This window comes from Argentina anserina, chromosome 5 (genome assembly GCF_933775445.1).
Source record: "Argentina anserina chromosome 5, drPotAnse1.1, whole genome shotgun sequence".
NCBI classification, from domain to species: domain Eukaryota; kingdom Viridiplantae; phylum Streptophyta; class Magnoliopsida; order Rosales; family Rosaceae; genus Argentina; species Argentina anserina.
The window spans coordinates 6062925-6077019 of record NC_065876.1 but is presented as its reverse complement, the minus strand read 5'-3'; the positions used below and the strand labels follow the sequence as shown (position 1 = coordinate 6077019).

The 14095-nt window shown below is 39.9% G+C and overlaps 3 protein-coding genes across 4 annotated transcripts; 2 read left to right on the top strand and 1 right to left on the bottom strand.

Annotated features, from left to right (window-relative positions):
• Positions 1-4602: 4602 nt before the first annotated feature.
• Positions 4603-7165, top strand: LOC126794374 (GDSL esterase/lipase At5g62930). Of its 2 annotated transcripts, none has more exons than XM_050521075.1 (6): positions 4603-4827; positions 4921-4998; positions 5499-5639; positions 5954-6030; positions 6347-6511; positions 6612-6760. In XM_050521075.1, exons 1-6 carry the CDS (start codon positions 4723-4725, stop codon positions 6661-6663), a joined length of 618 nt encoding a protein of 205 aa, XP_050377032.1. In that variant the 5' UTR covers positions 4603-4722; the 3' UTR covers positions 6664-6760. The 2 variants fall into 2 exon arrangements, with proteins under 2 accessions (XP_050377032.1, XP_050377031.1); XM_050521074.1 differs by having other exon boundaries at positions 4610-4827; positions 6758-7165.
• A 1068-nt stretch (positions 7166-8233) lies between these two features.
• LOC126795381 (transcription factor MYB98-like) lies at positions 8234-10228 on the top strand. Its single transcript, XM_050522226.1, has 4 exons — positions 8234-8919; positions 9015-9141; positions 9521-10022; positions 10125-10228. The coding sequence occupies exons 1-4, from the start codon at positions 8234-8236 to the stop codon at positions 10226-10228; spliced, it is 1419 nt and encodes a 472-aa protein (XP_050378183.1).
• Positions 10229-10707: 479 nt separating this feature from the next.
• On the bottom strand, positions 10708-13869 carry LOC126793562 (triose phosphate/phosphate translocator, non-green plastid, chloroplastic-like). Its single transcript, XM_050520122.1, has 9 exons — positions 13363-13869; positions 12841-12963; positions 12587-12739; positions 12233-12318; positions 11999-12083; positions 11672-11791; positions 11517-11585; positions 11186-11315; positions 10708-11042 (listed from the first exon to the last, which is right to left on the bottom strand). The coding sequence occupies exons 1-9, from the start codon at positions 13750-13752 to the stop codon at positions 10966-10968; spliced, it is 1233 nt and encodes a 410-aa protein (XP_050376079.1). The 5' UTR covers positions 13753-13869; the 3' UTR covers positions 10708-10965.
• Positions 13870-14095: the final 226 nt, after the last annotated feature.

Genomic DNA, 14095 nt, shown 5'->3' with positions numbered 1-14095 from the left:
TAGCAAAAAACTTAGCAAATGCAGCGTTCCTTATGGAAAGCAAAGTGACGTGTGACCAACGCGTCGATGCTCTTAACCTATACCATAAAAATACCGAAAAATGTCCGCATTCGGTTGGATAAGGTCCACTAATGTCACCTTAAATACTTCGTAAGAATGAAATGTTCTCGGTTGGAGCCTTAGCAAATAAGGACTTCCTTGAAATCTAGCAAAAGAACAAGCTTTGCAAAGTGAGCGATGGGCATCAGAGATTCTTATGGAGGCATTAGAAAACACGGGAGGCATCACAAGCTCCTGTGAAGGAGGGGATGCCGCCATCAACGGCCTGAATGCCATGGAGCCGCCGAGAGGGGCAGGCTTGGCCTCACCATGTGGAGCACGAGTGAGGTGATCCTCCAATCGCTTCGTGAACATGAAAAATAGATGATCATGTGAATCTCAAAGAACTCGAATCATCATATCTCGTTCAAAATAACCAAAAATGATCATGTCAAAACCGAGAAGACAGAAAAACTGAACCCATGATTCAAAGAATCTTGAGTTACATAAAGCTACTGCTGCATGCAAGCAAAGCTATATCTGCAGGCGAACAAAGCTACTGTCTAAGCTTGAAAAAGCTACTGTCAATGAAATCTGATAGATTTATTCCTCTCCATTCTTAACACAAATATCAAGATGAAAATCCATCATTGGCATGTATGGCCTTTAAAACTTAGCAAGACACGAAGATATAGAACACAATCTCCGCACGAGATCCGTAAAATAACTACATGCGCCGTAGGACAGTGTGGGTGGTTACGCAATTAGCAAGACACTCGATTTCATGGCGGGACATGCTCAAAATAAAATTAAGAGAGTCAACAACGCGATGAACTTCTCTAGACAATACGCCGTAGGATATTGTAAGAGGGGGGATTGAAACAAATGTGCAATCCCATCGAGTGTATCACATGGAAATAGAACTACATTCTTCAACTTAAGAGTTGAAAAAATATGGTATTGGAGCAGTTGAATACCAAACAATTTGGGTGGTAAAGACCATCCAATTGGTATGGGTGGTCACCAATAATAATAAAATCGTTTGAGCTATGAAACGACTTGGAGAAAACCGGGAAAATTAACCGGAAAACCATGTCAAAATAACTCAAAACCGGGTGAAATTTGGACTGAAAAAACGTGGTAGTAAAAACTGCTGAAAATAGGCCGGAAAAATGACGAGAAACAATGAAAAAATCGTCGGAAAAACTCATCGGAAACCGGCGGCACCGATTGCCGGAAAACTGGTCGGTGGCGGCCGGAACTGGCCGGTATAGAGGCCGAAACTTCAGGTCCGACAGGGGACGCCGGTAAGAACCAGGTGGCGGTGCCGGAAACGCCGGAATATGGCCGGAAGGCGGCGAATATGCCGGTAAAACACCGGAAAACGTTCCGGAAACGCCGGAATAGTAACCGGGAAAAAAGACGTCAATTTTGACGTTCCGATGTCCGTTTTCCAAATTTGAAGGTCAAAAATCACAATATAGTGCTATTGGGGTCCCATGTAACCCAAAAGCAGCCAATTTAAAAACCACGTGAGTTGCAAATGTTGACCATGCATGCTAAGCCAAGGCAAATAAAATTCTCACGAGTCCATCTTGTAAACAAGAAATACGATAAATTTTATAGAATATGACAATATTTAATACAACACAAACAAGCTTCAATTCCAATAGACGACTTAAGCTAAAGTCGAGCAATAATCATGGCAATGCCAACGTCATACTTGAAAAATAATAAGCAGAAGACATAGTCAAAATAGATTGACTAATCAAAAGTCCGTAGCAACAAAATCTTGCATATCGGATTGGGCGGAGCCTTAGCGTGAGGCTAAAAAATGTGCTTACTTGAGAATGGAAGAATGTTACGTTTCCATCTCCAAAATGCCCTCAAGAAATAGATACAGGTGCCAAAATGACATGTGGTTCTCGGATGTGGAGTATGCTTCAAGGTCAACTCTGGTAATACAACGTCATAGACGTTTATTGAATCACTTTAAGTGTGTCTCATAGAATATGTTATTTTTGGGATTTTTTGTCAGCAAATAGTGCTGCTTCAGAGTAATGAATTTCAACTCAAATAAATGAGTACATAGACCTTGAGATTATCGTTTATAGACATGAGTTTAAGAAAACTCAAACATTCAAATAACAGTCGTGAGGACGATGCATCCATAAGAAACTAGGGCTATATAGGTTCGAATAATCGAAATTATTCAAGTATGTAACCGGAATTAGAAAGAGTTGTGATGTATATGGTTACAAAATAATCAATGCATATCGGCGATTCTCATGATCGCACCCAAAACAGCGGTGTACTCAGACAACCACACGAAATCGATTTCTTCCCTTTAATTAATAATGTGACTTCCCCAGGACCGTCACACAGAAAACATCGACCAAGAGGGGAAACCCATCCCTCTATAGTCTCATCGGCGTTATAAGAAAGGCCGGAATTAAGACAAGAAGAAGGCTAATAGCGCCCTATATAATATATCTATACGTTCAAAAGCAGGAACGTTTATGAAAAATTTACCTTTGAAGGTTTGTAGTATACGGGAGTAGCTTCTCTTGAGCGAAGTCCTTGCTTGTGAATTTCACGTTTCTTGTGTGAATATGCGGGAGGAGCAATTTTGAATGCTTTGATGCAGTGACTTGCTGGGCAAAAAGATGTTTTTGCAGAGCGAATGCAGAGGAGACCCTGCATGCAGGGGCTGCGGAGGGGTCGCAGGAGATGCATGCGGGAGCTGCAGGGGCGGCGCACGGGGCTGCATGGGCTGCGTACGTGCGAGCAGAGGCTGCAGGGCAGCATGGGGGTCGCAGGGGCTACAGGGCAGGATCTACGTGTGGGGCTGCAGATGCGGGGGCTGCAAGGGTGCGTGCAGGGGTGTTGCAGTGGCAGCGTGCAGGGGGGGCTGCAGCGACGGCAAGCAGGGGCTGCACTGACGAGGAATACCGACGGGAAGATGCCGGAGGCCGGAGACGACGACGGCCGGTGGTGGTGAAGAGAAAAAATTTCTAGGGCTCTAAAAATTCAGGGTTTTAGGGCAATGTGCTGATAACGTGTTTCAGGATGAAATAATTATGTATTATTAAATGATATGAGGGCCTATATATAGGCATTACAAAACCACAATCCCGTAAGATTCGGAGTCCTAATCTATTACAGAGATGCTAATCTATTTCCTAACAGGAAACCTATTAAGCTAAGACACACACAAATGTAGAATAATAATTCTCCCGGAACATGTCTCAGTTTTTTCCAATATATCATATATATCATCTAATAATTAAGTGTGAGATTCATTTCGTAGATAGTGAAGGAAAAGTTGCATTAACAACATATTCATATAACTATAGAGTTTCAGCAGTTTTTTTTCGAATATATATATATACACACACCCACCACTTTAAATAGCAGAAATCTACCTGTACGTTCTTCATTGTTTTTCACTGATGTTAATGGTGTGCAATTGCGTAAAGTATGAATTGAAAGCACCACAAATGAGTGGTGATCTAGAGAAACTGAAAAGGCATGATATAAATGATTTCAAATTCGACAAAAATTCCGATGTATCAAGCAAGTGAAAAGTAAGCAGCTGCATGTCCTAGCCGCGAGTCTTTGGCTCTTTGTAATGTAGTTTCCTTGTAAGTTCATGTTAATACGATAGAAATCAGGAATATTTTTCTTACTCTCTTCTTGGGTGCAAGTAACATTGTAAAAATTAAGACTGATATCTATTATGCTGAATTGCTAATGCAAAATCAGAAACACGTACACTATGTATATATGAGACTGCAGAAAATTGGACGCCGGATCGGAAGACAAACATTTCGTAATGGGAGCTAATTTCAGTGATTTGGTCTCTCAATATTATTTTCAGAACCATCTTTTAGGCTTATCATGCATGCCACTATTGTTTTGCAACTCGTCTGCCACTACTGGAAGGACACATAAACTGTTTTGGGGACTTCAGTGATGTGAAAAATGATGTAGTTACATATGAACTTTTGGATACATAAACTGGTGGAATACACACCTAACTCTCCACTCTATATGCTTTTGCCGTGCATGCTTGCTTTTCACTTAATTAACAAGCGTTGTGGTACTGATAAGATGGTTAACCCACTTCGATCACCGAAGCTCTCAATGTGCAAGGACCTGATGACTATTGATCGATGTCACAGCTGATGTAGTGGTGTTGCTCACTCTGCAATGGCAACAGGAAGCAATGTTCGATCACATGAAAATCTTACAATACGTGTCGTACCTCTAGCTCATTGAAATATAACGTATTGAGAGAGAGCCGAAGGATTAGAGGCTCAACTAAACATCAGATTAGGTCGATCAAAAACTAGAATCACCGACTCATATCCTTCGATCACTTAGTAATTGGGTGAACACTTTGTATTCATTAAGCGTTTGGAAAGGGGTTAGAACAAAACTGTAGAGATAATGTTCAGTGAGCATCACTAGAATGGTCTAATATCTCACCCAACTGTGATGTCATGTACGAGAGAGAGAGAGAGAGAGAGAGAGAGAGAGAGAGAGAGGACTGCAGCAGATGGGAAACGACTTGTCGTTATAAGGAGTCCACAGTATCCAACTTGAGAACAGAAACATAGTAAGAGTGGTTGTGAGTTGTGACTCGTGAGTTCTGATTTGTGAAGCAGAATCAGGATCAGAATGGCGCTGAGGCCTGAAATCGTGTTGTTTGGAGACTCAATAACAGAGCAGTCCTTCAAACCAGGAGGCTGGGGTGCCGCTCTTGCTGACACTTATTCTCGCAAGGTCTGCTCTTTTTTTTGTTTTTTTTTCTCATCTCAATTCTCAAAGATTCAAACTTTTACCAATCAAATCCAAAATGCATGCTGTGATTGATAGGCTGATGTCAAAGTTCGTGGCTATGGTGGGTATAACTCCAGATGGGCTATGTTCTTGTTGCATCAGATCTTTCCTCTGGTACTTGAATGGTTCTGCTAATTCAATTGGGGTTTTCCATTTGTTTCTGGATGATGCTGATTTTGTGTCAAATTATGTATTTGGCATTAGAAAGTTTGCATCTTTGGAATGTGTATTGCATGCCTGGTATGCACATTGCGTAATTGATTATGTGATAGAGAGAAAGAGATAGAGACTTGTTTTATATGTGGTGTTTTTAAGTTCATGAAGCTCAACTTAAACTAGAGCTTGGATCAAAGAGTATCATAGTATTGGATGGTATGAAACTTGAAGAGGTCTGTATTGCATTCTAGAGCATCAAAGTAGTCATGCTTTGGGGAGGACTTAAGCATCTGATAGCTTCACTGATGGATTATTGTTTTGATGTGTTAGATTAGATGTCCAAGCAATATGGTCAGATAGTAGATGAGACCAACCGCGTTTTATGATAGTAAAGATAGGACTTTATGGGATAAAAACATTTGTAATTGTTATCATTCATCCCCACTATGATTATGCAGGATTCTAGAAAACCTCCTGCTGCCGCAACAATTTTCTTTGGGGCCAATGATGCAGCTATTTTGGGGAGAACAAGTGAACGGCAGCATGTTCCTCTTGAAGAGTACAAGGAGAATCTAAGAAAAATTGTTCTTCATTTGAAGGTCCAAGTTGTTGACTTTTAGTACTTGAATCACATTTTCAGATTTTTAAATTCAGTGTATGCTTGCTGTCTAGTAGATGTTATTCTGGACTTATGGAACCATTTATATTAGTTATTTGAATCTGGTACATGATACTTTTGTCCCATTTCATAAGTTGCTAGTTCACTGCATTTGCACACTTATCACCTCATATAAATTTAGGGTGTTGTTATCCCAAAATGGTCTCATGTAGTCCATACATGTTCTTGTAAGAGATCTTTATTTTCAGCGCTCTTTGTCCCAAATCTCATTGTATATAGGGATTGTGATTGCAGCACTGCAGCCCCACAATTCTTATTGTGCTTATTACACCACCACCTGTGGATGAAGAAGGGCGTAACCAATATGCACGGTATTCTTCCTTGAACTACAAAATTCACTAGGCATAGTGAAAAGCATAACCATGTTTATGTGATTGCTACCTTTTGTAAAATCATGCAGTATCTCCACCTTCCAGTTCTGATATCTACACCATTGTATTGCTGTTGTCCTTCCGAGCTCTCTGCTCAGTTGTTATGCTGCTCCACCAGGAGCACCAATCATCTCCATTTATCCCTTCTCAATTTCCATCCACACCTAATATATACTTTCATTTCTGCATCATGGGTATGATCATTTAACCTCTTCACCACCATGCCACTAATCAATGTCTGCTGTGGGTTCTGCAGATCAATATATGGTGAGGATGCTAGGAAACTGCCAGAAAGGACAAATGAAGCGGCAGGAGCTTATGCAAAGCAGTGCCTTGAGCTAGCTGGGGAATTGGGTGTCCGCTCCATCAATCTTTGGTCCAAATTGCAGGAAACAGAAGGTTGGCAGAATAAATTTCTAAGGTTTGTCATCTTTGGAGCTTCAATTGTCAAGTTTCTTGAATGATTGTAAACATGATCCCAGCCAGATTTTTTACTTGCTATTAATAAACATTTGAAACAGTTTATACCTATTAAACTGGCAAAATAGTCAGGGCAGGGAAACCTCTGATTAGTATCAACACATGAAAAGTATGTTGGATACATCTACTAAGGTGTTCACCCATGGAAAGACTGAAGATTCTTGAGTATATATGTTCTTAATTGCAGCGACGGGTTGCACCTAACACCAGAAGGCAATGCTGTGGTCCACCAAGAAGTTGTAAGAGTTTTCAAGGAAGCATGGTTTTCTGCTGAAGAAATGCCTCGTGATTTTCCTCACCACTCAGAAATTGATGGGAAGAACCCTGAGAAAGCTTTCGAGCAAAGATGCCTATAATAGATTTTTCTATTTCATAAATCAAACTCTCCACAACAAATCTGGGTAATATTACCCAAAGTATATTGCTCCACACACCACACGAGCATAATTACATGTCCATATTTATTCCCTGAGTATGACAATGACAACTGAACTCGGGGGGAAACTTTTGTTGAATGTCAGGAATTAATTCATTATTAATGACCATACTGTGATTTATAGCAGTTCCATACTTTCAATGAAACATTCTTTGTGTTTGTTGACCAGGTATGTACACATTCTACAGTTAAAAAGTTTTTCTGGTCTATGTTCTTGATAATGCCTTCTTAATGAGTTGATGATCTTCATAATAAATGACCACACTGTTAGACTGAAGCCTCTTTTGCTTTGAATGTATTCGAATTTATAATTGTGTGCTTCATGCATTGGCTGTACATCTTCTTGTGAAGGATTTGCACTCTGTTTTGGTATTGACACTTGTGCTTGTTGTTTATGCCTTTATGGGCTACAAGATCCTCCCGTATTCGGGCTGAACCCTTTTACAGTTTTACTGATCTCTAATATACTTCTAAACAATTGATGATAATTTTTTGGTGGGTTAACTCGATAATAATTTTCACTGCGAGCATTAAATGCTTAACGTTATGTAAACACTCGCTCTCTTTTATGACGGTGTTTAAGTTTGAGTAACTCGACATGTCTTTATTGTGTTTCTTTACTTACAACCAGTTTTTACCATAAATTGTATTATTTCTAACGATTCAATAAGTTAACATCATTAATAACAAATAAACAATCCAGCGCAACTCGTTGTACAATACTCACTACTTACATTCTTCATTCTTGAGGTGAATAAATTTATAATTTGGAGCAATTTAATATTGATTTTGACCATATCGATCCCAAGTAGAAATGCATAACGCCATAAGAACACTTAAAGAAATTAATTAATTGGGTTTTAATTGCAGTCTGGAATATAGCCAACAAATATTCGAGATTAACCATAAAACCAATCAGTCAAAATCCTTGTCCAAGTAAAAGCTAATTAAGCTCCCCTGACCATTTGATGGGGAGTCAATGGCTATGATTAATGCTTTTTCCCAAACAAGTATTCTTGATTAACAAATATAACCACCAATAGTCAAAGCTCTTGTCCAAGATAAGGCTTAATTGAGTGCCCCAGGCCATTTGATGAGTCAGAATCAATGGCCAGGATACCTCCTTATATTAATTGCCTCCTCACTCACCTATTAAGCTAACAAAGCACCCCAAGTGTTACCATTTCTCTCCTGGTACCAAAATTTTCCAAGTTCTTAATTTCTCTAATGGAGCTTAACAAGCTGAAAGATAATCCGGCCTCCCAAATCCCATCATTACTTGTGCCAGAGAACAACAATAGCTACATGATGAAACCCTACACCATGAAAGATGAGTTCCTCCCATTTGAAGCTTCTTCCTCTTCCTCAAAGGGTTACCTTCAAGATTTTCACCATCTTGATAATCAATTTCATCAATATGCTAGTTGCTCTTCATCAAATACCATGATGAGTCTCCAAAACCCATGTTTTGAACCTTTCTACAATGACAACAATGCCTACACTTGTGACCAAGGCTCACCCACTGATGTGAGTTTCTATGAGTGCAAGCCTCTAAACATTTCAGAGAATTCAGGACATGGCCAAGTCTTGGACAATTTCCAAAGCGGGTCTGGAGGAGGGTACTTGAATTACCCAAATCCGAGATCAAATGCCATTGGTAACATGATGGGGATTACTCATAGGAGTGGTACTAATTTTCTGCCTCTGATAAATTCCCAGGACATTATACCTGTGAGCTTTGTGGTACCAGATGAAGTCTCTTGCATAAACTCAGAAAATGGGTATTACAAAAGAGCTGGGATGAATCATAAGGGTACTAGTAGATTGTCTGCTATAGCAAGGGCAGGGTCAGCTATTAAGGGTCGGAAGAAGAACAATGTAGTCAAGGGTCAGTGGACAATTGACGAAGATAGGTACAATATTTAGGAAATGTTCTGCTTCCATTTTGTGTAGCTAGTTTTACATATGATCAGATGGGTTTCTAATTATCTCTGTCAATGTTAAACAGGGTGTTGGTTCAGCTGGTTGAACAGTATGGAGTGAGGAAGTGGTGTCATATTGCTCAGATGTTGCCGGGAAGAATTGGCAAGCAGTGCAGAGAGAGATGGCATAACCACCTCAGGCCTGATATCAAGGTAGTTTTGATTGAACCGAAATATTCAATCACTTAATCCTAGTTGCTAAGCTTACTTTTGTCTAGATTAATCTTCGGTGAAAATGTAACCCCTAAATTGTTGTATTTTTATACTTCAAAAAACTATATATAAGATGTTTGATGAAATGTCTCGAACAAATATGAACACATGTAATTTTAATAGTTAAAAACATTTATCTTATAAAATATGAGATTTTAAGTTTCGGATTTATATCTTTTTAAATAGAAAAGGAGGAGCGCACTTGCTGTACACATCAAACAAATTTGTTTTCACCACACCAATCACATCACTAGTAAAATATAGGATTCACTTTTATTTTCTGGTGTCATAACTCATAAGCTAGTTTTCCTATATGCAGAAGGACGCATGGAGTGAGGAGGAAGACAAGATACTGATTCAAGCTCATGGAGAGATAGGAAACAAGTGGGCAGAGATTGCAAAGAGACTTCCTGGAAGGACTGAAAACTCCATCAAAAACCACTGGAATGCAACCAAAAGAAGGCAATATTCGAAGCGAAAATGCCGCTCCAAGTACCCCAGAGGCTCTCTTCTTCAGGAATACATCAAGAGCTTGAACCTGGACGCGTCGCCGCACACTGGCCGTCAGAGGAAAAGTAGTAACAACAACAAGATCAGCAACAGCAGCAGTTCACCGGCCGATCAAAGCAATGGCACTACTGCCAGCACCAAAGTTCAGTCACAAACCAATGTTGGTTTCAATAACAGTGAGAATGATAGGTTGGTCCCAAACTATGAGTTCAGTGAGGAGGAAGCCGATTTTTGTTTTGATGATAACTTGTTTGAAGAGGGCTGCAGCATTGATTCTCTGCTTAATGACATTTCTTGTGCTACGGATTTCGGTGAAAATGGTAATGGCTTTCATGGAAAAATGATGGGTTCTTCTGCTCAGCAGCCTGTTCTTGTTGATGGTGAGAAGAATTTTGAGATGTTGGATATGCAAGTGGATTTGGGTTCTGCAATGATGGGGACTAATGAAGTGAAGAAGGAGCTGGATTTGGTGGAGATGATTTCTCAGGTCAATGAAGCCGATGATGCCAGCTCTTGATATATAGCTATAGTATACAACACTTTGAGGAACACAACATACCATACCATACCTATATATATATATACAAACATATATAGAAGAAAGCTTTGTAAGCTTTTACTTGTATTGGTTAATCTTGATGATTTTCTTCTTAAAGTTCAGAAATTTATGCGTCTTGCATGAAGATGATAGCAATGAAATAAGTTTAAGTTTTCACTTTTCAGTGACTACTTGCTCAATTAAAAGGATCTTCGATCTTAGTGGTCTCACCTGCTACTATTGCTTAATTTACCGATAGAAAATCTACTTCTGAGTTACTTTGTAATTTCTCTAATGTCGGGCTTTTGTAACAAATGTAATATAGGAATTCTAATTTGTCTAAGATCGTTACAAAATCAAGCCTCTATCCCGACTATCCGTTAACAGCTAAGAACCATTTCTATGAGATATGTTAATCTCAAAATGAGTTTGCAAACCCCTCGTTCAGAATCAAATCATGAGGGAAGTTTAGTCGCGATTCTTGTATAATGAAAATGCATTCTACATTCAATCCTCATTCGTAAACCCCAGGGAAATTTCAATTACACTTAAAACCAAAGACTACAGATGATAGTACATCATTTGGTCCGCAAAATAGAAGCCAAAAATTTAAAACTTGAATGACAAGAACCAAGCTAACTAGTTTCTTTTCACCAAAAAAGAAAGCTTCCAACTCCCTGATCTACAGTTTAATTCAACAGACTCGTCACAATACTTCAAGCAGTCTTCGGCTTTGCCTTGATGCGCTTCACCCTTGAATACAAGAAAACTCCAGCGAGTGCAATCCCAGTTCCTGCATCATATAAAACAAAACATTATATACCTCTGAAAACCTCTCGGAGTTTGTTGTGGTAAAATAAAAGAAATTCAGTACAATTTATAAATCCAGCAAACATATATTTAACATCTTCAGAAACCTAGTACAGGTCATCTTACCAAGAGAGTTAATAGGTGAGACCGGTGTTTTGAAGAAGATAACAGAGCTCACGATAACCACCACTCGCTTCACACAATTGCCGACAGAGTGAGTAACAGGTGATACCCTCTGCAATATCATATATGAAACCTGCAATGTTCATCAATAGTCATCAGTTTCCACCACTAGTCCAATGGACATAATAACAAGCATATGTTTTTCATCATATGAGATCAAACACTTCTATCTAGTCCCTTTCTTCCATTTGTGGACCCTTGTTAATGTGCATATTTATCTATCTGATATCTGTGTGATAAAGCTAGTTAACTGCGGAGCAGAGAGAACACCAACCTGCTGATACGCGTGGAAGCAGAGTGCAGCAATAAGAGACCTCACATATAATTGATTTAGATTCAATCCCTGTCATTGGAGATTAAACATTGGTTAGCTTACTGTACAGTCTATAATGATTTCTCAGCAACTTTTAGCATCTGAAAATTACTTACAGCAGATGTCATAGCTGCTGGTGTAAATTTCACCCCTTCTAAGAAGATGGCCACAGGAGTCAACAAGAAAAAGGACATGACTGTTATTATCGAGAAGAGTGTAATGTTGTCCATAGATGCCTGTAAAAAAACAGAACTCTGGTTATGCCAATTGTCAATTCAGAGAGATCATAAACCCCAAACAAACTAAAAAGGAGAGCAAGAAGAAAAGCAACTACGTGTAACTATTTGCCCCAGTTTGATACCAATCCAAAATTTAGAACTCCTTCCTTACCACTACCATAATCAATAGTTATTCATAAAATGAATGTGGAAAGCAAATATTACCTCGTTCTTAACCATGACCTTCTTGCTGAGGACATTCCGAGATTGGTTTGTCAAATTGGAAGCCATGGCACTCCAGAATCCCGCCCTGCTCACACACAAAGCAATAAAATTATATACAAATACACATTCATATGTCTTTCATTTACCAATCAAATCTATATGCTCTGGTTTCTTGTCTCTGTCTTTTATTTTTCTCTTTTAAGCGTTAGCGTAATATATAATGCAATAGCTTACCAGTTAAATGAGGCCTCAGTAACCGATGCCAGTCCCACTCCACCAATAATTGGTATCAAGGAAGCAACCACCCAGGGAGTTGGTATCTGTACGAGCATGAACAGACAAATTATTACAAGTGCTTTGAAATAACATCCATGAAATGCAACTACAATTTAGTTTTCATGTTGGATTCAAAACTGTTCATAGTATGTACTTTAGTATGGAAAATTTAATTAAATCAATATTACATAATTTAGAAACACATGAGTGCAGTCAATGTTCTCATAGAAAGCCAGAGCAGTGATATTTCAGGCCAGCTATGCTTGTGCATTGACACAGATGATGGAGGAAAAGAGTGTATAAAAATCTAACCTCACCGAGAAACATGGCAGAAAGGATAACGGAGAAAAAGGGCTCAGTAGCCTTGATCGTGTGGGTGAATGATACAGCCACTTTCCCAAGACTCATATTAGTAAAAAGGTTGCCCAAAGTGTGAACAACGGCCAGAGGCAGAATTGCTGCGAGCTGTCAGTAAATTGTACAAAATATAAGAAGCACTCAAAAAGGGAAAATCACCACACCAACCCCTGCATCAGAGACACAGACTCAATCAAACTAGGAGATACCTGTGCACCGCTGATTTTCGGCTTCTTGTAGAGATTCAAACCCCACATTAGCATAACAACAACCGATCCAACAGCAAATTGTATTCCGGTAACAGTTGCTGGGTATGGAAACACCTTCAAGACCTGTGAAGAAGTTTCGTTAGTCATACTACACGAATTGCAAGCATCCAAAAATAACAGAGCAACACACCATAGTTCAATGCATACAAAAATACAATGGACAGATAAATCGCCTGCGAAATTCTAAAATCGTTAGATCTTCATATCCTTTATTATCACCTTTAAACGAAACTAAACATTGCGATTTCGATAAAACTTGCAGCTACTCAGCAGTAAATCAAATCTACATTTTCATCTTGTTTCATTTTTCACTTTTTAACGAGCAATAAAAATCTGAACCGATTCAAACAAGTTCCACGGTTTCAATTTCACAGTGATCAAAATTCATTCACCACATTCAAACTTAGTAAATAAAGTCCACATGTCCAAAACGATTACAAAACAAAAGCAAGGAAGCGCTACCTGCTTGTTATAGATATTGAAGTAGATGTTGAACAGGTACCACAGTCCAAACAACGACCCGAGCTCAAGAGTCTTGAACAAGCTACTCTTCGGCTCGGCGGTCTCGCCGGAGCTCTCGGCAGCAGCGGCGACCTCGAAGCGGCTCCGATCGAGGGCGGGAGAAGTCCACGGCCTGAGCTTGAAGTCGGAGGAGGAGAAGCCGGACCAGGATCGGCGAGAGAGAGAGGCGGAGAGGTCGGCGTCATTGGCGGAGGAGGTGAGAGCGGTGGTAGGCTTAAGGGAGGCGGAGACGCGCGTGGGAGCGAATCTGAGGGTGGAGGAGTGGGCGGAGAGGCGGCGGGACTTGAGGAGAGGGAGAGAGGGGGAGAGAGTGAAGGCGGCGGTCTGCATTTTGGAGACTCAGACGGTCGAGATCTGAGCGCCGGAGACGGATAGAGAGAGTGAGAGAGAGAAACTAAGGCCTCGAGGAGTCCGTCGAGGCTGAGAGAGAGAGAGAGAGAGGCTGGTAGGCTGGGTTGGTGGAGCGAAGTGTATTTGTATTTGTATTTGTATTTGTATTTGTAAAAACCGAGCGGCCCTGGAATATGGAAAATCGGAAATTACAATTTATTGGAAAAGGAAAAAAAAGGCAGGGGATCTTTAATTATATGTGTACATTTTAGGGGGGGGGGGGGGGCGTGGGTTCGAATCTGAAATTCCGAAAGGTCGGATATTCTTATGCACTGTGAGTTTC

Bases quoted from the DNA above. Each gene is read 5' to 3' on its own strand.
- LOC126794374 (XM_050521074.1), top strand. From the start codon at position 4,723: ATGGCGCTGAGGCCTGAAATCGTGTTGTTTGGAGACTCAATAACAGAG. The intron at 4,999-5,498 runs GTACTTGAATGG...ATGATTATGCAG, and splicing joins TGCATCAGATCTTTCCTCTG to GATTCTAGAAAACCTCCTGC. The intron at 6,031-6,346 runs GTATTCTTCCTT...TGGGTTCTGCAG, and splicing joins GGGCGTAACCAATATGCACG to ATCAATATATGGTGAGGATG.
- LOC126795381 (XM_050522226.1), top strand. From the start codon at position 8,234: ATGGAGCTTAACAAGCTGAAAGATAATCCGGCCTCCCAAATCCCATCA. The intron at 8,920-9,014 runs GTACAATATTTA...AATGTTAAACAG, and splicing joins TGGACAATTGACGAAGATAG to GGTGTTGGTTCAGCTGGTTG. The intron at 9,142-9,520 runs GTAGTTTTGATT...TCCTATATGCAG, and splicing joins ACCTCAGGCCTGATATCAAG to AAGGACGCATGGAGTGAGGA.
- LOC126793562 (XM_050520122.1), bottom strand. From the start codon at position 13,752: ATGCAGACCGCCGCCTTCACTCTCTCCCCCTCTCTCCCTCTCCTCAAG. The intron at 12,964-13,362 runs GTAGCGCTTCCT...ACTTCTTCACAG, and splicing joins TCAATATCTATAACAAGCAG to GTCTTGAAGGTGTTTCCATA. The intron at 11,792-11,998 runs GTAATATTTGCT...GTTTTTTTACAG, and splicing joins AGGTCATGGTTAAGAACGAG to GCATCTATGGACAACATTAC.